General features: G+C 36.9%; 1 protein-coding gene across 18 annotated transcripts in view; it reads left to right on the top strand.

Moving 5' to 3' along the window:
- The first annotated feature begins 5,575 nt into the window (after positions 1-5,575).
- The window catches only part of ZNG1B (Zn regulated GTPase metalloprotein activator 1B), an 84,845-nt gene continuing 67,596 nt past the window's right edge, over positions 5,576-22,824 (top strand). For 13 of the 18 annotated variants that reach the window (XM_054677345.2, XM_054677341.2, XM_054677342.2 and 10 more), the window contains exons 1-6: positions 5,576-5,912; positions 8,949-9,035; positions 11,368-11,464; positions 12,562-12,653; positions 20,690-20,749; positions 22,277-22,314. In XM_054677345.2, coding sequence (XP_054533320.1) covers positions 5,759-5,912; positions 8,949-9,035; positions 11,368-11,464; positions 12,562-12,653; positions 20,690-20,749; positions 22,277-22,314 — 528 coding nt within the window. In that variant the 5' untranslated portion in view covers positions 5,576-5,758. 18 annotated transcript variants of the gene reach the window in all.

Genomic DNA, 22,824 nt, shown 5'->3' with positions numbered 1-22,824 from the left:
TCCAAAGTTACCATTCAAAGTGAGTCTTCAGGGCAACAGTATTAGAAGTTGGACCTTTTGGGTGATTAGGTTATGAGGAGTCTGCACTCATGAATAAAATTAATGCCTAATAAAAGTGGCTTCACATAAAGTTACCCCTTTGGTCCTCCCACCTTCACCATGTGATGATTCAGCCACAAGGCTCCATCTTGGGAGCAGGAGCAGTTCTCACCAAACACTGAGATTGCCAGTGCCTTGACCCTGGACTTCCCAGTGTCCATAAGCATGAGAAAATAAATTTGTGTTGTTAATTAATTACCCAGTCTAATTTTTTTTTTCAGTACAAGTGCCTTGAGACAATTGCTGTACAACTTTTATTGTAAATTGAGTGACTATGTATATGCAGAGTTGGTTTCAGATTCTCTAATTCATTGCACTGGGTTATCTGTCTCACCCTTCACTAGAACAATAATTTTTAAATTTTTAAATTATTTTTTGACACAAGGTCTTGCTTTGTTGCCCAAGCTGGAGTGCAGTGATGCGATCTCAGCTCACTAGAACCTCTGCCTCCCAGGCTCAAGCAATCCTCTGACCTCACCCTCTCAAGTAGCTGAGACCACAGGCATGCACGACCGTGCCCAGCTAATTTTTTTATACTTTTTGTAGCAGTGGGGTTTCACCATGGTTCCCAGGCTGATCTCAAACTCCTAAGCTCAAGCTATCCACCCAACTCAGCCTCCCAAACTGCAGCAACTACAGGTGTGAATCACTGCACCCAGCCACAGTATGGTTATTGAATATAGGATTTCGTAGTGAGAAGTGTTAATCCTTCCTTCTTGTTTTCCTCATGTAAGATTACCATCACTGTTTTTTGCCTCTTTGCGTGTCCATCTAATTAGAAACATCTTTTAAATTTCAACAAAATTCACAGTGATTTTGATTGTCACTGTATTGAATTAATTTGGGGAGATTTATATTTACAATATTAAGTTTTCTAATACATATACATGAAGTAACTTTCCATTTATTGTGTCTTCTTGAGTCTTTCTCCATAACCTTTTGTACATTTGCACATCCTCTTTATAACTTTTTATTTTACTATTATGTCAAACAGAGACAAGTTGCAAAAATCTAAGAAATATAAAATGGACTCATGTTCATTTAACTATCAACAGTTGACTTTCTACTTCCATATTCTTTCTATAAGTTGATATTCTGGGTACTACTGATGGAAACAATACAAACTACTCTGAAACTTAATGACACATGTAAACTGCAATCATCTGCCTATCATCTCTGTGGTTCTGGATGTTGCCTGGGCTCACCAAGTTTTCTGCCAGGCTTTTCAAAGAATGCAGTCAGAGGGTGGGTGGGGAATGTGTCATCTCTAAGGTGATTGACACTGGATATAGGGTTCTCAGCTGGGGCTCTTTGCCTATTCATATGGGGATTTGGTTTCCTCAACACTTTCTTAAGAGGAGTAGACAGAAGTTATGTACACTAAATGGCATCTTATAGCCTCAGAAGGCAAATAGTGTTACTTCTACCACTGTCTGAACCCCACAAAGAGTCAACAGAAATGAAGTGTAAGGCAGTAGGTTTAATGGGAGGAGCATCCAAATCACACTGTTAGAAGGAGCTGTATGACGGCAGCTCTTCTCACAGGCATCTTGGAGGATCCAACAGGCTTCAGTGCACCCTGTGACCAAAGCAACTCACATTCCTCCCACATGCTAAATACTCTAATTCTCAGAGCCACATGCTCAAGTATTATTCCATGATGGTGTCAGGGTACCCTCAAAATGATGCCCTGGGGGAGTGATATTAGCAAGATGACAGAGTAGGAGATACTAATCTTCACATGCCCACCCCCAAAAAAACACAAACACACAGAAAAAAGGCAAAATCTACAATTAGACAGCTCTCCAAAAAGGAAAATAGCCCTTGGAGAGCTCAAGGGCCTAATTAAAGAAGTGCAGAAACACAGTGGGCAAAAAAGCCCAGAATAACCATACAGAAAGAATTACTGGGAGATGGCAAACCTGAGAGTTTTGAGACATCTAGGAGCAAAGAAGCAGGAGGCAATTGTTATCGGCCGGGAGGCAGGGCCACTGCAGTCCCCACGGCCTGCTCTGTGGAGGACCCTGCAGCCTTTGCAGCTGAGGATCTCAGTATCCCCCAGGCTGCCTCCACTTTACAACTTTCCTGATGAAGGTCTCTTAGTGTTCATTGATAAGGATCACAGCAGCCTGCTCCAGAGTGGACACTGGTGGTTTTTGGCACTAAAAATACCTGAAGCCATGGGCATGTACATCACCCCAGAGAGGAGGATGCTGAGATACCTTCCTTCCACATCCTCCCAAGCAGCAGCCACTGTTGTGCAGCCTGGGAAGGGGTTGCCTCCCAGCCCCAACTCTGCATCATCACAGATCCAGGCTCCAGGACCTCATCCTGTGTTGGCAACTCAGACCCTGAGCCATTTCCATGTGGACCAGCCCCACCCCAGGCCCAGAGCTGCTGTCACTACAAGTGCACCCACACTCCAGAGCCTGGCCCTGAGGCTGCTCTGGAAATTGCCTAAGACATAACATAAATGGAGAATGTACAGCAACACAGTAGGGTGAAATGCAGAGAATAACCACACATAAAGCATCTCTGGGAGATGGCACACCTGAGAGACCTGAGAAATATTGAAAATGTGTCAAGAGTAATGAAACACATTAGTCTATAAGATCAAAAAAATGGAACTTTTCCAGGATAAACATCAAGACATGCATCACTATACAGATTATAGTTCAAATGCTAAATCACATACAAAGAGAAAATCTCAAGTGTATTAAAAAAAAACTGGTTCATTATACCAGGGAAACAGTAATAAAACCTCGATTAACTGTTTATGGGACCAATAGAGGCAAGAAGACAGTGAGATTACATACTTACATGCTGGGTGGAGGGCACTCAACCAAGGATTCATTATCCAGTGAAAATATGCTTCAAAAATAAAGGTAAAGTAAAAACACTTATTTATGAACAAAATGAAGAGAAATGATTTCTTGTAGATATGCTCTATATATATTCAAGAGGCAATTTTTCAGAATCACAGGAAATGAGAGCAGATAGTAAGTTGAATGCACAGAAATAAATGAAGATTTCATAAATAGTAAAGAAAAGAGCAAGATGCAAGGAAAAACAAAAGAAAAACAGCATCTGTGATACTAATCTTTTAGAAAATTATTACACTGCTAATAAAATGTGACGTGTGGATTCATGCCACTGAGCTTAGGTTATTGCCTCCACTATTTTTGAAATGTAACATACTGTTACAACAATGCTATTTGGTCAACTTGACTGAGCTGGCCTCATAGGTTACAGGTTGCTCATTGTTAGAGATGAGACTTTAGACCAGACTGGACAACATAGTGAGACCCTGTCTCTACCAAAAAGAAAAAGAAAAATTAGCCAGATGTAATGGCATATGACTGGAGTCCCAGCTACTTGGGAGGCTGAGATGGGAGGATCACTTGAGCCCAGGAGTTTAGGACTGCAGTGAGCTGTGATCGTGCCAATGCAATCCATGCTGGGCAACAGAGTGAGACCCTGTCTCAAAAAACAGAAAGAGGGATTTTAGTATAACATTCAGCCAGTGCCATATTGGGAACCCACAAGAATGTACTTTAAAAAATATGTCAAAGAAGGTGGTGAGGGCTGTAATAGCTGCTATTCAGGCAGTAATGCAGTGCTGAAGGGACATCAAGCAAATAGTGTGATGCCTGTGGGTGCAATGTTACTCCTTCCCTTAGGTTGCCAAAAAAATCAATACTTCATAGCATTCCTGAAACGAAAAAGCTTATGAACCATTGTGTTTAGGGCGTAAGCTATCTATTTTGGGCTACCCATCACAGCTTCTCTCCTTTGGTAGAATAAAGTGAACTGAACCACCATGCCTAAGGTATTTGCCTTATTTCTTCCTCAGCTGGTTCATGGTTACATTGTCAAAGCTGGCAAAGCATTCAAGACCTGATTTCTCAGACCGAGTGTATGTGTGAATATAATATACTCATTTGCACAAATATAAACCCTCTGTCTTAACTGTGTTCTGCAAAAGGTGTGATAAATACTTTCAAGTTATATGTACTTATCAGTAGAACTAATGGAATACACACAGTATATTTGATGGGGAATTTCAGAGAAGGAAGGAAAAGTCAACCTTTTATTTGGCATCAGGATAGTAGTAAAACCTTCTACTTGTGCATCAGATAGATTTTTATGACCTAACCTGGACAAGTAACTTAACTCTTGGTGCCTCATGTTTGAAAGAGGGATAACACTCTACAGGGTCATTCTAAGAATTAAATATTGCCAAAACACATGAAAAGATTCTCAACCTTGTTAGTAATCAAGGAAATGCAAATGAAGATCACAATGAAGTCTTCTTTTGTACTCAATTGATTGGTGAAAAATGCATGCCTGATAATATTGACATACAGACCAATGAGATCTCTTATAATTTGCTGGGAAAATGTATCAATTTGTACAAACATTTTGAAAAATAATTGTGCATTTTCTTGTGAAGTAAAACATTTGAATAATCTAGGACCCAGCAATTCAACTCTTACACAGACACTCAAGAGGAAGTTGCACACACATATGTCAGGAAAAATGTTCATAGCAGCCCTGTTCATAAGAGCAAAACCTGGAACAATTGAGAGGAAATGAATAAATTGCCGTGTAGCCACACAATAGAATACAAGACAGCAGTGATGCTGAAAAATATAGCAAGCCTCAGGAGTTTATATATTATATGGATAATTTTATGAAGCTCAAAAACACCCAAAATTAAACAACATATTCTCTAAGTACATACGTGGGATATGTGATAAAACTAAAAAGAAAACAGGGAATGATCAGCAATCCAGAACCAATTCATGACTGTTGTTACTATCTTATGGGGCAGGCTGTGGATTGGAAGTGGGGGCGGTGCACATAGGTACGTGTAACTTACTGGTAATGCTTTTAGGTTAGGAATGAGGTCAAAGGAGTTCACTATAAATTTATATTAGAAAGAAGGGCTATCTATGGATTAGTGATGAGAGTGTCATGCACCAGCAAATATGATTAATGAACTTAGGTTACCTGAGGTCCAAATAAATAATGAGAAAAAAGTAAATAAAAGTGATGCATGAATACTAAAAATTTGGAATTACATATATAATATGTAATAATAAAAAAAGAAAAAAGTGTCACTGGTTATCCTTCAGGTATAAAAATTACAATTAAAATTGTAATGTTATAACCTTCCATTCTTTCCCCTATGAATTAAAACTTTTTTTTTTTTTAACGAGACTAAAAAATCAAGTTGATAAAATCTATGCCCTGTGGGAACTGGTTAGGTCAGGCTACCCACTCCAGATTTCCAGCAGGCTGGCCTCAGCTCTACCTACAGCCAGTAGCTTATTAAGGCTCTAGGCGCCAGCGACACCTTCAGATAGGTGGTTAGTGCGCCCTAAGGACTCTCCGCAGCGTCGCTCAGGTTCACAGAACACGCCCAGGGGCGTGGCCAGCTGTCGTCGGGGAGAGCCCACCTCCCCGGGGGGTGTGGCTAAGGGACGAGGCAGTTCTCGTCCAGAGCCCAGGTAATCCGGGCGGGATCAGCTGGCGTCGCGATGTGATGACGTCAGGCCCCGGGCAGGCCTGGAGTGGCGCGCTGGGCGTGCGCGGCTGCGGTACGGCGTGTTGGTCCCCGCGGTTCAGCTGAGGTAGGGACGTGCTGTAGGCCGGAATGTTACCGGCTGTTGGATCTGCGGATGAGGAAGAGGATCCTGCGGAGGAGGATTGTCCTGAATTGGTTCCCGTTGAGACGACGCAAAGCGAGGAGGAGGAAAAGTCTGGCCTCGGCGCCAAGATCCCAGTCACAATCATCACCGGGTATTTAGGTAACTAACCATCCCAGTCACAAAATGCCGTGAACTCTGGTGTCATGGGATTTTGCGGGCTGCCGGTGCCTCTTCTCCTGGGGCATTGGGGCCTCATGATCAAGAGCAAATGTCTTTGAGGTAGGGGCTGGGTCACTTGCTTCTCGTAGGGGTTACCTCTCATCTTGGGAGTTAATGATGCCCGGTCCCCTCTGCGTTAGATTCCCGTTTCTCAAGTGAGATGGAAAGTTAGCCTTTGAAACAAGGCTTTGAAGCTAAGACACGCCGCCCTAATTGTCTCTGTGACCTCTTACCAGGTTATCTTACCTTCCTGACGCTCATCTACCTCACCTGAAAATGGAAAAATACCTGTCACCTGGGAAACAGGGCCGGAACCACCTACCTATTGCCATGAAAGCAAGTCCCGTCTGTAAAATGCCCGACACGTGGGGCTTTCGTCAGTAGATTCCCCTTCCCCACGAGCCACAGTCCTCCAGCCAGTTGGCAGGAAGTGCTCCCATCTTAAACACTTTTTTTTGGAGGTCTGTTTGTAAACCACTGCGTAGGAAGTAAGAATAAAATCTCTGTCCTCCAAGACTATTTCTCAAACTAAGAACGTTTAGAGTGTACAGGGATACTCGAAACCACAAGTTTGTGAACTTGGTAGTTTCGTGAAGGGCGGTTTATGCACTTACACTAGAAGTTTCTTAATGGAAAAGTCTGAGAAATATATTTTTAAACCTTACAGTTAAATAGAAGGGCTAGAACAAATATATGACTGTATTAGAAGTTTGGAAAAAGCTAAGAAATGTAAATAAAATGATACTGTTTCCGAGAAATAATATTCTTAGTTGTTGCTAGAGACAGGTACAGACTTGGGCCACTTCGTGACCTTTTATGTAAAAATAAGAAATAACTGCTTTTGTTTTTTTAAAAACTTTGTAGACTGTAAGTTTATTCCCGTTTTTTGCTCGGAAGTAATTTTATAAAGGAATTTATTTTTGGCGTTTCCCCACAGTTATTCAGAGGCTGCTCTGCTGAGAAGATGAACAAATTTCTTGTCCAAAACAATGTATTTCAAACGTGCCCCTCGGGCCTTTCCCGTATTGCTCACTGGTAGGTCAGTAGATCATTGGAGAAAATGATCTGAAGCTCAGGAGTGACAATTAATACCAGCAACCTTGTTGCTGAATCTAGGGATAGTTTCACTCCTATCCCTGACCATTTTCCCTTTTTGAAACACTGTTCTTTTGGCTTCTATTACATTTTTCTTCTGATTTTTCCACCTGCTTCTCTGGCTTCTTTTTAAGGCTCCCTCCTCCTTCCCCCTTTGTCCATCTTTAGCTACACACCTGTGTAATTTCTATTTTGATGTCCTACAACTTAAAACTTAACATGTCTGAAACTTCGTCTGTTACCATCCCCCCAAATCCTGCTTCTGTGATCCCAACCATTTGGAATACTCTAAAAGCCTCCTGACTAATCTGGAGTCTTGCTGCCCTTTAATTTATTCGTTGCATGTTAGCCTTAATGATCTTTATAAATGTCAATCCGACTGCGTCACACCTTTCAGTGGCATCCCTATGGGTTAAAATCCAAATTCCTTAACATGAATTACAAGGACCTGTAGGATCTGGATCTTGCCAACCTTTCCAGCCTGCCAAATTGGCCCCGCACAATGAACTAATGTTACTTCAAAGGTGCCAAGTGTTTTAGCCCCTTGGAATAGGTACTTTTTTTACTGTGACTCCTCTGGCTAGATGTCCCTCTTAGGTTCTCCATAGCATTTTGTGCATCTCCTATTGAATATGTCACCCTGTGACATAATTGCCTCCTTATTCACTGAATTCCCCTCCATTCCCCCCTTCCCTTAATATTTCTAAGCTCTGTGAAGGCAGAGACTATCTTGTTGACTTTTTCACCAAGGCCCAGCATAAATCTGTAACGTATTAGAAACCTTCGAATGAATGAGCTATGTCTTAAAGTGTTTTTTTTTTTTCATAATATGGTTAAAAAGCCCTAGTAAATCTTCTCTTAGAAGATTTCTTACATTCACCCTTTCCTTTCAGTTTTCACATCACTGCCCTGTGAAACACTCATGTTCAGGGCCTCTGTCTCAGGCTTGGACTGGTTTTAAGATTTTCCTCATTGCCCTAAGTCTCTCTCTTCCATTCTATACTTCATATTTTTGTGATGTTGAGCTTCCTAAAGTACTCTAAATATAAGCCTTCATCTCTTAAAAAGCTTTGAAAGGAATATGACCTAAAAGATATTAATACCCTAATACTCCGTAAAATCTTCCTAGTTATAGGAAGATCTAGTTATATACTAGAAAACTTAATGTATTTCAGAAGACATGTATAGCCTACATGTAAAAGTTTTTAGCAGCACTGTAATAGTAAAACACTGGAAACAAACCAAATGTCCAACAACAAAAAAAAGATAAAGAAATGATATAGTCATACAATTGAACTACAATACTATACAGTTAGGATTTTCTTTTTTTCCTCTATGAATTTTAGTGTGTACGGTTCACAAGACTATTTTTTTTCTACTGGAGATTGACATATTGGGTTTCATATGCCACCTGCTGGATAAAGTTGGTATAGCTTTATGAATTTATCTTACTGAACATTCTGTCCATTGTTGACACTACCTCGCTCTATTCCCCATTTCATAAAAACTTTTATAGATTGTTTAAAGCATACTATAAGTAGCCATATAGTCAGCCTAAAGTTGCGTCTCGTTAATGTTGAAATAAAAGGTCATTATAAATAAAAGAGTGTGTGTAAATTTTAGGGAAGGTTAGGCTAGGTTGAAGAAACTGTTTCAACTTGTAGGAGTGTTTGTAAATATTTATAAAATTTTATGTCTACATAAAGTATTTTGCAACAGGTTTCAAAGGATGCTTTAATCTTATCCTCTAGGATATTCTATACTAAAATAATATATGAAAAATAGCACGCAAATTCTCAAAAACGTTAGGATTCTTTATATGTTTTTTGTATCTTTAAAATTATTTTGAATTTTTTTATTTACAAAAAATATGTTTTATAGGTGCTGGGAAGACAACACTTCTGAACTATATTTTGACAGAGCAACATAGTAAAAGAGTAGCGGTCATTTTAAATGAATTTGGGGAAGGTAAGTAAAGTTCAATAAATGTCATGTTGCAAGATTTTGTGTGACTGTTTATTCCTCTGGTGAATTGATATTCCATATTTAAAAATGAAAATGCAAGGTATTGTATTGATGTGGATAGCTTTAGAAAAGTTGGATTAATTTCTGTTAAGATTTATATGGGTTGAGATACTGAAATTAGTTTTAATAAAATTTTATTTTGTATAACTTTGGAATTCTTATTAACAGAATTAAACTACATTTTTACATGAAATAAATGACTCCAGAAGTAAAAATCTAGACATATGAAAAAACGTTTATTTTTTATTTTATTTTATTTTTTTTGAGATGGAGTCTCTCTCTGTTGCCAGGCTGGAGTGCAGTGGTGCAATCTCAGCTCACTGCCACCTCTGTCTGCTGGGTTAAAGTGATTCTCCTGCCTCAGCCTCCCGAGTAGCTGGGACTACAGGCGTGCGCCACCATGCCCAGATAATTTTTGTATTTTTAGTAGAGACAGGGTTTCACCATGTTGGCCAGGATGGTCTTGAGCTCCTGGCCTTGTGATCCACCCGCCTCGGCCTCCCAAAGTTGCTGGGATTACAGGCATGAGGCACCATGCCTGGCCAAAAAATGTTTTTTTTAGGAATTAGGAAGGCACTTTTGTATGGACTCTATTGCAACTCATGAAAAATATTTGAAAATGCTTCTGTTATTAGTTAACTTTGTTTGATGTTTATTATCTGCAATGCAGTTAAAACTCAATATTTTAAAAATAAAGGTAAACATATGGTCTTTATCCTCATGTATTTTAAGTTATCTGTGAAAATAAGTGTGCTTAACTTCTCAACTGAAATATTAAACTGTAGTCAAAAAAATAGCTCTAGACACAATACTTCTGTTATCTTTATAGGAGTTTTTCTTCATAAGTATGAATTGTAATCAAAGCTCACTTCTAGCCAAAAAACAATATCTATTAAACGATTTCTTTTAAAATGTACTATTTTTTTTCAGTTGTAAAAAGTAAAAGAGCTAGGTTTTATGAACAGGATGGGAAGCCAGTTATATTCGATTTCTGGTTTTAATAAACTAAAGAGAAAAGTGCTTTTTAGGCAAAAATCCTGAGATTTCTAATAACAGACTGTTTTTTTCATCATCTTATTAAATAACTTATTGCACACTGATTACATTTATTCTTACTATTTTCTTTATTTTTTCCTGGATCATTTTCGCAATTTTATTTTTCACAGCATTCTCAATACTTTTCTTCATGTTTCATTAATGTTCTGTATATAGTCCAAATTCTGTAGCAACCTCTTTAGAAGCTCTTTATTAATACCTAGCTGAAATATAAAAAATATGTAAGTGTAAAACTACTCGATTTTATGGGAGCTCATTTGCTTAGTGGACTTTTAGAACTTCACCGTTTGGTACATTTCTTTATTAGAGGAAAAGTAAAACATTTAAAATAATTCTTATAGATAACAAGCATTTCAAATATAGTTTATTCTTTCTTAAGTAAGTATTGCTAGGAAAATATGTGAATTTGACTAAAAGTTTAGGTTTTTTTTTTTTTTTTGAGATGGAGTCTCGCTGTGTTGCCCAGGCTGGAGTGCAGTGGCACAGTCTCGGCTCACTGCAACCTCCGCCTCCCGGGTTCACGCCATTCTCCTGCCTCAGCCGCCTGAGTAGCTGGGACTACAGGCGCCCGCTACCACACCTGGCTAATTTTTTGTAATTTTAGTAGAGATGAGGTTTCATTGTGTTAGCAAGGATGGTCTCGATCTCCTGACCTTGTGATCCACCCGCCTTGGCCTCCCTATAAGTTTAATTTTTAAATGAGCACATGGTACACTGGCCAAAAACCTTCCTCAAGATGAACTAGGGTTTTTACTCGTTGGGAATATTCAGCAGTTTGTCTAACAGAAACAATTTAGAAGAAGAATGAAAAGAAAAAGGTAGATAAGGCAGTCTCTTAAGAGGTTGAAGGGCATACAAAATCCAGTATATAAAACATACTAGTCTATTTAGAAAGTTTAACCTGGACAAGAAAAAAATGCCTTCAAGGTAGCTACTTTATTAAGAAATGGGGATGGCCAAGTAAGAGGCCTAAGGAGGAAGTAGGTATGTTTATCAGTTTAGGATGTGTCTTTTTCAGGGCTTAAGTCATCTTAAATAAAAGCTAAAATAATGTAGTGTACTGTAATTTAGATATCGAGGCTGCATGAATAAAATGAAAGAATATAAGTTATAAAATGCAGTTTCTGCTTTAAGATCTCCATTATTGAGTTATCCTTATCTTTGTTTTTTGTTGGCTAATGGACATAAGCTAAAGAGTGCTGTTTGTTAATTATTCTAGGAAGTGCGCTGGAGAAATCCTTAGCTGTCAGCCAAGGTGGAGAGCTCTATGAAGAGTGGCTGGAACTTAGAAACGGTTGCCTCTGCTGTTCAGTGAGGTGAGGAATGTGTTTACTGTGTACATGGTTTACTAGAAATGTTTATTGATTATATTTCCAGCTTTAATTTTCTTGAGTAATTTAACTGAATTTACACAGTTTGCTTCATTGCATTTTCAAACAAATAGAAAATAAACTTATTAGGAAGCATTTTCTTAAAGTGTTTCTTGCTGTCTTTTCTATCTGCTCTAATGTTTTGGTCCTTTTATTGAGTTTTTATTGCTTTTGATGTCAGGGCTTATTTAATCTCTAGTGCATGAAAGTCTCATATGTAAAAAATGATTACTCTGAATTTAATCTGTCATTGGTCATATTTCTAAGTGTTCAACCTTATAAAAAAAAATGACTATCAAAAAAGAGAAAAACCTTACATTATGTTCTACTAGTTAAGTTTCCAAGGACAGTGTTCACTAGTCTACCATAGACCCTAGAAGAGTTACCCAACACATAGTAGCGCTCAAATATTTGTTGAATGAATTATAAAAATGACTACTTGTACTGTTAATTTTGTGTATTCTAGTGAATTAAATCTCTTCGGCATCATTTACTCCCTTAGGTATTTGACTTTGTGTCAAATGTTTTGGCAAGGATAAAATTATAACAGACTTTCTTGAACAACCAAAATATAATCTATTAAGGATTTTCCTTCACTTTTGATAAAATAAGAAAAAAGGAAATTAAAACCTTGCATCCTAATGTAAAATAGAATTATATGGTGTTTTATATCAGTGTCCCTTTAGCTATTATATTAAACTACTATAGTTAATAAATTTTATCATTATTCTGTATGTTGGTTTTTAAAAATTTCATAAAGCTATAAAAAGATACTTGGTCAGATAAAGTTTCCTCTGCTTTTAATTTTAATAAAGTATTATTATGTATATGATTTCTTTTTACCTATTATATATATGCATCTATTGTTTTCTCACTGGTAAATATGGGACGGACATTTTGTTAGAAGGTTAGAAGTGAGTTAAATTTTCACATTCCTAAGGATACTTTTGTCTCGGGTTGTTGAATATATTTTAAAGTGTTTATAATAATCACTTCAAAATATTTAGGTAATTAACTGTAAATTATGTTTTGGTATTCTCCAGGGACAATGGCCTTAGAGCTATTGAGAATTTGATGCAAAAGAAGGGGAAATTTGATTACATACTGTTAGAGACCACTGGATTAGCAGATCCTGGTAAGAAGTGAGATTATTAATAACCAGAATATAGTTCTGTGATATATTGTAAATAGATGTATTAGAGGAATATCTAAAATGAGTATTAAAGCTTTTGTTAGTATTAAACCAAAAACTTTTTTTGGTTTAAAAGAGGAAAAGTACTCAGTTGTCATTTTCTTTGGCAGTTGAATGAATGAACAGAGTATTTCTTGGTACTTTTAAGCTGTTAATAGAATTTGAAGTTTTATTGATTGACTTAGGATTATTTGTAAGAACAGAAGTTGTTAAAAATAAGGACATGTAGGAAGAGCAGAGACGTTCTACCTCTAAGTACAGTTGTCCCTTGGCATCCATGGGGTATTAGTTCCGGAACCTCTGAGGATACCAAAATCTATTAATGTTCAAGTCCCTTACATAAAATGGTGTAGTATGTGCCTATAACCTATGCACATCCTCCCATATACTTTAAATCATCTGTAGATTACTTATAATACCTAATACAATGTAAGTGCTGTGTAAGTAGTTATTATACTGCATTGATAAGGGAATCATGACAGGAAACTCTGAACTCTACTATGGAAAGCTACACAGAGTCAACCTGTTTCTAACAATGGGTTTCTGTTACCTTCTTACCAAGCTCTAATTCTTGATAAAGTCTGCTTATTTTCCCCAAATAACTTTTAGATAAAATCTTCATTTTCAGTTTGCATAAAAGTTAGTGCTTATTCTGTGAATCTGACCCATACCATTATTTTTTTTTTTGATCTGGGTCTCTGGCATTGGGGCGATTTGTAAAACTATATTAAAGTATTTGGGGGTAATTTACTAAACAGGTCATAGTTGTCCAAAAGAAATATTGAAGTATCCTGAGAGTTCAAATGTGATCAGTGGTTATTGTAATTAAAACAATTACATAATAACATCGTCCCCATGTTTTCAAAGTAGTATTGAATTAGGCTATTTTGGTCCTTATAGTAGGCATGGGTTTTCATAGCTTTCTGATAAATCTGACTGATGATAGGACTTGGACTAATATGTTGGTGTTAAATATTTGAATCTGGTAAGAAAGAAAAATATATTGTATGCTTTTATTAGAAATAGCAAATATCAGTTTATTTCATCATAGCCAGTTTTGCCATTTTATAGACAAAAACTTGATACTTTTGAGAGTTTAATTAAACACGATTCAGCTTTTCAGAGGAAGAAAGAAAAACTAAAGATCACAGAGAAAGCTTTCATACAAATTGTAGTTATAAAAAATGTTAATGTTTCTTGCTTCTAACTTTCTTTACAATAAAGATTTTATTGTTTGGGTAAAGATGGAACATTCATTGTAAAAAAATTTAAATACCTAAAAAATACAAAGAAGAAAGTTGAAAAGTAATCATCTCACTATTCTGATATACAAGTAGGGGCTGGGCATGGTGGCTCATGCCTGTAATCCCAGCACTTTGGGAGGCTGAGGCAGGTGGATCCCTTGAGGCCAGGAGTTCAAGACCAGCCTAGCCAACATGGTGAAATCCAGTCTCTACTGAAAATTCAAAAACTAGCCAGGCGTTGTGGCGCACCCCATAATCCCAGCTACTCAGGAGGCTAAGGCATGAGAATCGCTTGAAAGCTGGGAGGCGGAGGTTGCGGTGAGCCAAGATCACGCCACTGCACTCCAGCCCAGGCAACAGAGCAAGACTGTATACACACACACACACACGCACATGCACACGCACGCACACACACACATTCATACACACACACACAAGTAGGTAAATTTTATTCCAGGGATCTCTCTATGCCAGTGCTACTTGGTAGTATGTTGAATGGCAGCCTCAGCCTCAGCTGGGAGCTTGTTAGAAAGGCAAATTCTTGACCAACCCAGATCTACTGAATCGGAATCTCTAAGGGAGGGGGTCAAGCAAGCTGTTTTTAATAAGCCCTTCAGGTGATTCTTATACTGTACAGCCATACCGCAGGGATATTGTGGGCTTAGTTCCATATCACTGCAGTAAACTGAATATCACAATAGAGTGAGTCACACACATTTTTTTGTCTCCCATTGCATATAAAAGTTATGCGTTTTGGCCAGGTGTGATGTCACAGGCCTGTAGTCCCAGCTACTTGGGAGGATCACTTGAGCTCAGGAGTTTGAGGCTGCGGTGAGTCATGATTGCACCACTGCACTCCAGCCTGGATGACAGCACGAGACCCCATTTCTTAAAAAAAAAAAAAAAAAAAAAAAGCTGTGTTTATACTATACTGTAGTCTATAAAATGTGTAATAGAATTGTCTAAAAAACATGCATACCTTAATTAAAAATATTTATTGCTAAAAAATGCTAACGATCATCTCAGCTTTCAGCAAGTCATAATCTTTTTGCTGGTAGAGGGTCTTGCCACAATGTTGATGGGTGCTGACCAATCAGGGTAGCAGTTACTGAAGGTTGGGGTGGCTATCGCAATTTCATAAGATAATAATGAAGTTTGCTGCATTAGTTGACTCTCCCTTTCATAAAAGATGCCTCTATGGCACATGATGCTATTTGATAGCATTTTACCCACAGTATGACTTCTTTCAAAATTGGAGTCCTCTCAAACCCTGCTTTATCAATGAAGCTTCTGTCATATTTTAAATCCTTTGTTGTCATTTTGACAGTGTTCATAGCATCTTCACCAGGAGTAGATTCCATCTCAAGAAACCACGTTCTTTTCCCGTCCATAAGAAACAACTTCTCATTAGTTAAAGTTTTCTTATGAGATTGCAGGAATTGAGTCACATCTTCAGACTCCCCTTCTAATTCTAGTTCTCTTACTGTTTCCACCACATCTGCAGTTATTTCCTCCATTGAAGTCTGGAATCCCTCAAAGTCATCTGTGAGGGCTGGAATCATCTTTCAAACTCCTATTCATGTTGATACTTTGATCTCCCATGAATCACAAATGTTCTTAATGGCATCTAGAATGATGAATCCTTTCCAGAAGGTTTTCAATTTACTTTGCCCAGATCCATCAGAGGAATCACTGTCTATGGTAGCTATAGCCTTATGAAATATATTTCTTAAATAAGACTTAAAAGTCAAAGTTACTCCTTGATTAGTGGGCTGCAGAATGGATGTTGTGTTAGCAGGCATGAAAACAACATTAATCTCCTTGTACATCTCCATCACAGCTCTTGGGTGATCAGGTGCGTTGTCAATGAGCAATAATATTTTGAAGGAATCTTTTCTTTTCTAAGCAGTAGATCTCAATGGTGGGCTTAAAATAAACCATGCTGTAAACAGATGTGCTGTCATCTAGGCTTTATTATTTATAGAAAACAGGCAGAGGAGATTTAGCATAATTCTTAATGGCCCTAGAATTTTCAGGATGGTAAATGATTATTGGCTTCAACTTGAAGTCACCAGCTGCTTTAGCCTCTAACAAGAGAGTCAGCCTGTCCTTTGAATCTTTGAAGCCAGGCATTGACTTCTCTATAGCTATGAAAGTCCTAAATGGCATCATCTTCCAAAAGGAGGCCATTTCATCTCCATTAAAAATCTGTTGCTGGCCGGGCTCGGCGGCTCATGCCTGTAATCTCAGCACTTTGGGAGGCCAAGGTGGGCAGATCACGAGTTCAGGAGTTCAAGACCAGCCTGGCCAACATAGTGAAACCCCATCTCGGCTAAAAATACCAAAAATTAGCCTGGCTTGGTGGTGGGAGCCTGTAATCCCAGTTACTTGGGAGGCTGAGGCAGGAGAATGGCTTGAACCCGGGAGGCGGAGGTGGCAGTGAGCTGAGATTGCACATTGCACTCCAGCCTGGGTGACAGAGCGAGACTCCATCTCAAAATAAATAAATAAATAAATAAAAAATAAGTCTGTTGCTTAGTGTAGCTACTTTCATGAATGATGTTAGCTACATCTTCTAGGTAGTTTACTACAGCTTCTATATCAGCATTTGCTGCTTTCCCTTGCACTTTTATGTTATGGAGATGGCTTCTTTCTTTAAATCTTGTGAACCAACCTCTGCTACCTTCCAACTTTTCTTCTCTAGCTTCCTCACCTCTCTCAGCCTTCATAGAACTGAAGAGAGTTAGGGTTGCTCCGAATTAGGCTTTGGCTTAAGGGAACATTGTGGCTTGTTTGATCATCTATCCAGACCACTTCATATCAGCAATAAGGCTGTTTTATTATCATTTGTGTGTTTACTGGAGTAGCACTTTTAATTTCCTTCAAGAACTTTTCCTTTGCATTCACACCTTAGCTAACTGGCTCAAGAGACCTAGCTTTTGGCGTATCTTGGCTTTCAACATAACTTCCTCACTAAGCATAATCATTTCTAGCTCTTGATTTAAAGTGAGAAACAGGTGACTGTTCCTTTCACTTGAACACTTAGAGGCTATTGTAGGATATTAATTGGCCTAGTTTCATGTTGATCATATTCTTTATGTTGTCATGGTTCTGTCATAATTCTTTTAGTTCTATGTTTTAATAGTTTTGGTGCTCATTACCAGTACTGTTGCTTCTCCATTCCCGAGTTAGTCCATCTCCTGATTGAATTTCATTGTCAGGCAGTCTTTTCAAGTTACAGGTACTGCATGCATTCTTTGGGTTCTTATACACTTCATTGATTCAAAATATTTGTCTTTTGTTTTTATATTACTTGAAGGATTACTTGGCTAGGTATAAAATTTATCAGTCACACTTTTTTCCCCCTCAACTTTGTAAATGTTGTTCCATAATCTCCTAGTGTTTGATTGGCTGGATTTCTTTGTCCAATGTTTTCTCCTTTTATTAGGAAGAATTTGTGAGTATTATAGTCTCTGAGTTTCAATGCTTGCTGTTTTCTTTAATGCTTGAGAATGTCTGTCTATTGCTTTCGTTCCTGAAAAATAACTTGTTTGGGAACACTTTCATTAGAACTTTGTGGTCACTGTTTTATTATTTGGGGACATCTAGTGTTACTGTAGAAAAGTCTGATTTTTCTCCCTACCTCCTTGAAGGCACTTTTTTTTTTTTTAATCTAAAATGCCTGAGAGTTTTCTTCTTTATTTTTGAAATTCAGTAATATAAACAAGGTATATCTAAGTGTCACTTATAATCATTTTTCCCTAAATTATAATATGCCCTTAGTTCTTCTAAGAACATTTTCCTTATTTATTACCATGAATACTTTTTTTTGGTCAAATTATTAGATCCTCTACTTCATGACACCAGTTTTTTTAATACTGAATTTTCTTTTGTTCTTCCTATGTATTCTAATTGCTTTGATTTGTCTTTTACCTTTGCATTTACTGTGATCATCTGAAGCCTTTCTTTTTGTCAATAATTCTGTTTTCTCCAGTGTCTGTCCTGTTTTTGATATTTTAAATGAATTAATTGGTTAAGTCATTGTGTTATATAGGCTCTAAGTTTCTTTAGCGCTACAAACGCATTTTCATCTTATTCTGCTTCTTCTTGCTTTTGAGCTTGTTTATTATAAGGTTGTATTGTTTTCAAGTTCTTCATTATGATGAAGTTGTTGAGAATTTTCTTTAGTTTTTATTGGGTTATGTATCCTTCCAGAATGGGTTCTTTGCCACTTGTGTGCCCTATTCATTTCTTCATTTTGTGTTCTTTCTTGCTTTTTATTCCCTGCATGTGTGTGTTTCTTTTTGTCAGGCTGTAATACAACATATGCATACATGTTTCTTCTTGATATGGGAGAACTTCTATGTGGTGCTGATGGGAAATATTTTTAATACTACACTCTCCTTACCCAAGTTTGTTTTTCTCCTGAGCCCTAGTTTGAAAGCTGTATATTGTTGGAGTGGAGGGAAAGAGAAGGGAAAAGTGGTGATTCAGAGAGCCAAATGGGGCAATGTGGCTTTTAGGCTCTGCTCTCTTGAAGTACCAAGTATTTCACTCTTGGGTCTGCCCAACTGCTTATGAATAAAATTCCTTTGCCTTGTATGGGGACATCATTCGACCTCAGACCTCTCATTTCTCTTTGTTCTGAGCCCTAGAATGTGACCTGACCTTCTCCTTCCCAAAGCAAAGAGATGGTTAAAACTCACTCTTGAAATTTTTTTGTTGACTTTTCCTTGTGTTGCTTATTCATTCCTCGGCTCTACTTTTTGCCATTTTGGAGTGTATTTCTGGTAAGTGTTTAGGATTTTGTAAACTATTTCCCTACAACCTCTTATTGGAGGTAGGGGTAGAGTTGGGAATGACCATCAATCACCTATAACTTTGTTTCTTATTTTGACTATCAGTCTTCAAAATTTATGGCAGGCCCTTTTATATTTGGTTGCTGCTAATAAAATGTTGGCCTTTTTGTTTTATTTTTTATTTTTATTTTTTGTTTTATTAGATTTTGAAGAAGGGAGATTCTAAAATGTAGTTCAGGTTTTCTCAGTGTCAGCACAAATAACATTTTGGGTTGGATCATTATTTGTTGTGAGGGGGTTGCCCTGTGCAGAGTAGGATATTTAACAACATCCCTGGCTTCTACCCACTAGATGCCAGTAGCATTCCCCTAGTTAAGACAACCAAAAACATCTTCAGACATTGCCAAATATTCCCTGGGGAGAAAAGCACCCTGGTTTGAGAGCCACTGATCAATTTTGTTCATTCATCTTTACTCCTCCTAAATACCTACATCCAAATTTTAAATAGATCTTTCTCATGTAGTCTGGCAAGTATTATATCAAAGATAAATACCCGTTTTAGAATAAAGCATTAATATACTCTTACATTTCAACTTAAGAGGCAAATATTAACAGTAGGATTTGTAAACTATTTATTGGAATAAAAATCAATGAATTTTTAAAAATTACAAAATGATTTATGTATGTTAGATATTTTACTGAGTGAAAAAATTCATGCTTTTTTAAATGACTTATTGTTTGCAGTAGTGATACAGTAGATTTAATTTTCCCCCTCATTAATTAAAATCATGTTTTAGCCTAGAAAGTGAACAAAATTCTTATTGGCAATTCCGTTGTTTCCCGTTTTGGAGACTGACACTCTCCAGTTCTAAGTTAAATAATTGTCATGGTAAAGTAATTTCCTTGAAAAGAACGGACATTGATTCAGCCCCTGTTACTCACAAATCCTATTTGAGTCAAATTGGAAAACTATTAAGTTTTTGGGAAAAAAATCAATAGGTATCAGGAAACCATTAGATCTTGTCGCCCTTGCTATATCTTGCATGAGTAATCACTGTAAACAGCTGATAGGTATTTCATTGTTGACACCGAGTGATGCTTGGGGGACCACATCTTGTCAGAGTAGGTGGACAGCTTTAGACGTTGGAATGAGTTTGATTATCCTTGTTTTTCTCCTACACTCATTCTTTTAGACAGCCCTGTCACTAACTGGGCCTGTGATGCTTTCAAAAATCAAATACTTTCCTTGCTGTCAGTTTTCTTTTTCTTGCGTTGTGGCATACTAATCAGGGTATGTGGTTTGGTACTGAACCAATTTCTGTCAAAAGCAAGTTTTAATTTATTATTTAGGAAAAATTTTTCCTAAGACCCAGGTTTTATACAGTACTAAATAAATAGTGTGAGGAATAATTAGTAATGCCATAGAGTATATAATTTTACTTCTAGTTCTACACAGATTACAAGTAAATTTTTTTTGGGCAAGTGATTTTGGAATTATCTATGTTTTGTTTTCCTTTTCCTTTAGAATGATAATTCACTATTTATTATTGAATGATTATCATATTAAAGAGGTGAGAAAATAAAAATAAGTCTGATGTGCACAAAGCCATACTGCTCAAATTGTTTGATAATATCTGTTAATTAAATTATTATGGCATCGGTAGAAGAATGATGTTTTGTTTATATGTGGTTAGAATTGGTCTTTTTTAAAGGAAATAACAAGAGAGATGGAAATGGAATGGGTATAAATAGTAAAAGGTTCTATCACTATAATTCCCTTTTGCTATAAATAGTTAAAGCTTCTATCACTATAATTTCCATAAGAAGATATATGTGTTTACCTGTTAGTTTTATCAGGGCAAATTAAAACATGGATAGAATCATGTTTCTCAGTGTGAAGAAATATTTTTATTTGATGAATATTATATATTTTCAGGTGCAGTGGCTTCTATGTTTTGGGTTGATGCTGAATTAGGGAGTGATATTTACCTTGATGGTAAGTTAAAAAACAGTTTTCTTTTATCTTTCTTGTTTTTTTTTTTTTTCTGAGACAGAGTCTCACTTTGTTGCCCAGACTGGAGTGCATGGAGTGCAGTGGCATGATCTCGGCTCACTGCAACCTTTACCTCCTGGGTTCAAGTGATTCTCCTGCCTCAGCCTCCTGAGTAGCTGGGACTACAGGCGTGCACCATCGTACCTGGCTAATTTTTGGATTTTTAGTAGAGACGGGGTTTCGCCATGTTGGCCTGACTGGTCTTGAACCCCTGACTTCAGGTGATTTGCCAGCCTCGGCCTCCCAAAGTGCTGGGATTACAGGCGTGAGCCACCACACCCTGCCTCTTTTGTTTTTAAGTAAAATCTTTATGGTTAAGCTTATTGTTGTTCATTCATATTATAACTTTAATTCCTTGCATTGTTGTTCTTTTCACACTTTAGTTTAATGATGAAATCTTTGTTCATATAGATCAAAAAACCCCAGACAGTGGTGGAACTCGATGTCACTCAACTTCCAATTTAGTGCTTCCACTAAGGTTTTCTTTAAAAAAAAAATGCTTTGTAGGTTTTCTGTATCCTCTGTTGTTTGATTTATGCCCTTAATATAATGTTAGAGCCTTTTATTTTAATCCGCCAGGCAATATGAGGATCATATTTTTGCTTTTATTTTCTCTTGAAGATAAGAATTAAACACTCCTCCCTTACTTTATTTACCTGAACACTTTTGGGCAATGAGATGCCTTCATTTAAAATATATTAGAAACTTTCTTAGTTAAGCGACTATGTTTTCTCCCCTTCTCTTTCCCTTTTTCACCTTTTTAAAAACCAGTCGAAATTTTCTTACTTTTTCAAAAGTAATAATCATTAAGAAATTTAAGAATTATTAAGCTGGGCCCCATCATTGAGCTCTAATATATGTGGCGGGTAACTGGTTGAATTCCTTAGGCATAATTAAACTCATTCTTTTGTTATCAGCATATATTCAGAGATTGCAAAATGAATTGGTAGTTTGGAAACGTAGGCATATGTTATGTAAAACATTTATGAGTTGGATTTGGATTTGGTGAGAGATGTTAGGAATGATACCTTAAGATGTCTCATTCTTTAGGCAATAATTTAAATCTTAAGAAAAGTCTTGATTTTGATTATGTGAAAATAAACTAGAAATAACCTGTCTTATGTACTTATCACATTTGACTATGTTATGAAATTTGACTTATATTTTGGATTGTAAGCTTTTTCAGTGCCAAGGAAATCTTATTTTCTTATTTATTTAATTTAAAATTTTTATTTGTTTTATGTCTTCTCTAGTGCCTTAAAATAGTGCTAGCCACTCAGGAAATGCATTGACTTATTACTGGAATTTAATTAAATGGCAGCACTGGCAAGAGAAAAAAACAGTACATTGTTTTATTGAGTAGTATTTGTGAACTGAAATAGGTTAGTTTTAATTTTCATTCTGAAGTATGGTTGCACAAATATTAATAAACATTCTTTTTAAAAAGTGATTAAAATGTTTCCTTTGTAGGTATCATAACTATTGTGGATTCAAAATATGGATTAAAAGTAAGTTGAAAGATTGCTATGAGTGGCTCATTATTGAGAGCTGGGAATATGGGGATTGATTGTTTAATTTTCTTTATGTTTGTATCTGAAATTTTCTTTAACAAAAACCTTTCTCAAAAAGATATCCTGAACAATAGGTGAAATTTGTGTTTTAATTATTAGTTTGTGTTAAATATTTCTTTTCTATTACTCTGAGTTTGATTTGGTGATAAAATTTGGAATTATAATTTGTAATAAGCATATGGGGTTAGGATAGAGTTTGGTATGTATAACTCTTCACAAGGTTTCAACCCCAATATTGGTAAGTTTTTCTGTTCCATAGAAGAAGCTGAGCTTGATAAAGCATCTGAGATCTTATTTTTCTTGTTAAATTACTATTAAACACACACTGGAAATGAGTTTTTAAAAAATATTGAAGACCTAGGTGATGGGTTAATAGGTGCAGGAAACCACCATGGCACCCGTTTACCTATGTAACAAACCTGCACATCCTGAGCATGTACCCTGGAA

This window comes from Pan troglodytes, chromosome 12, assembly GCF_028858775.2.
Source record: "Pan troglodytes isolate AG18354 chromosome 12, NHGRI_mPanTro3-v2.0_pri, whole genome shotgun sequence".
Taxonomy (NCBI): domain Eukaryota; kingdom Metazoa; phylum Chordata; class Mammalia; order Primates; family Hominidae; genus Pan; species Pan troglodytes.
This window is presented reverse-complemented; position numbering and strand designations above follow the sequence as displayed.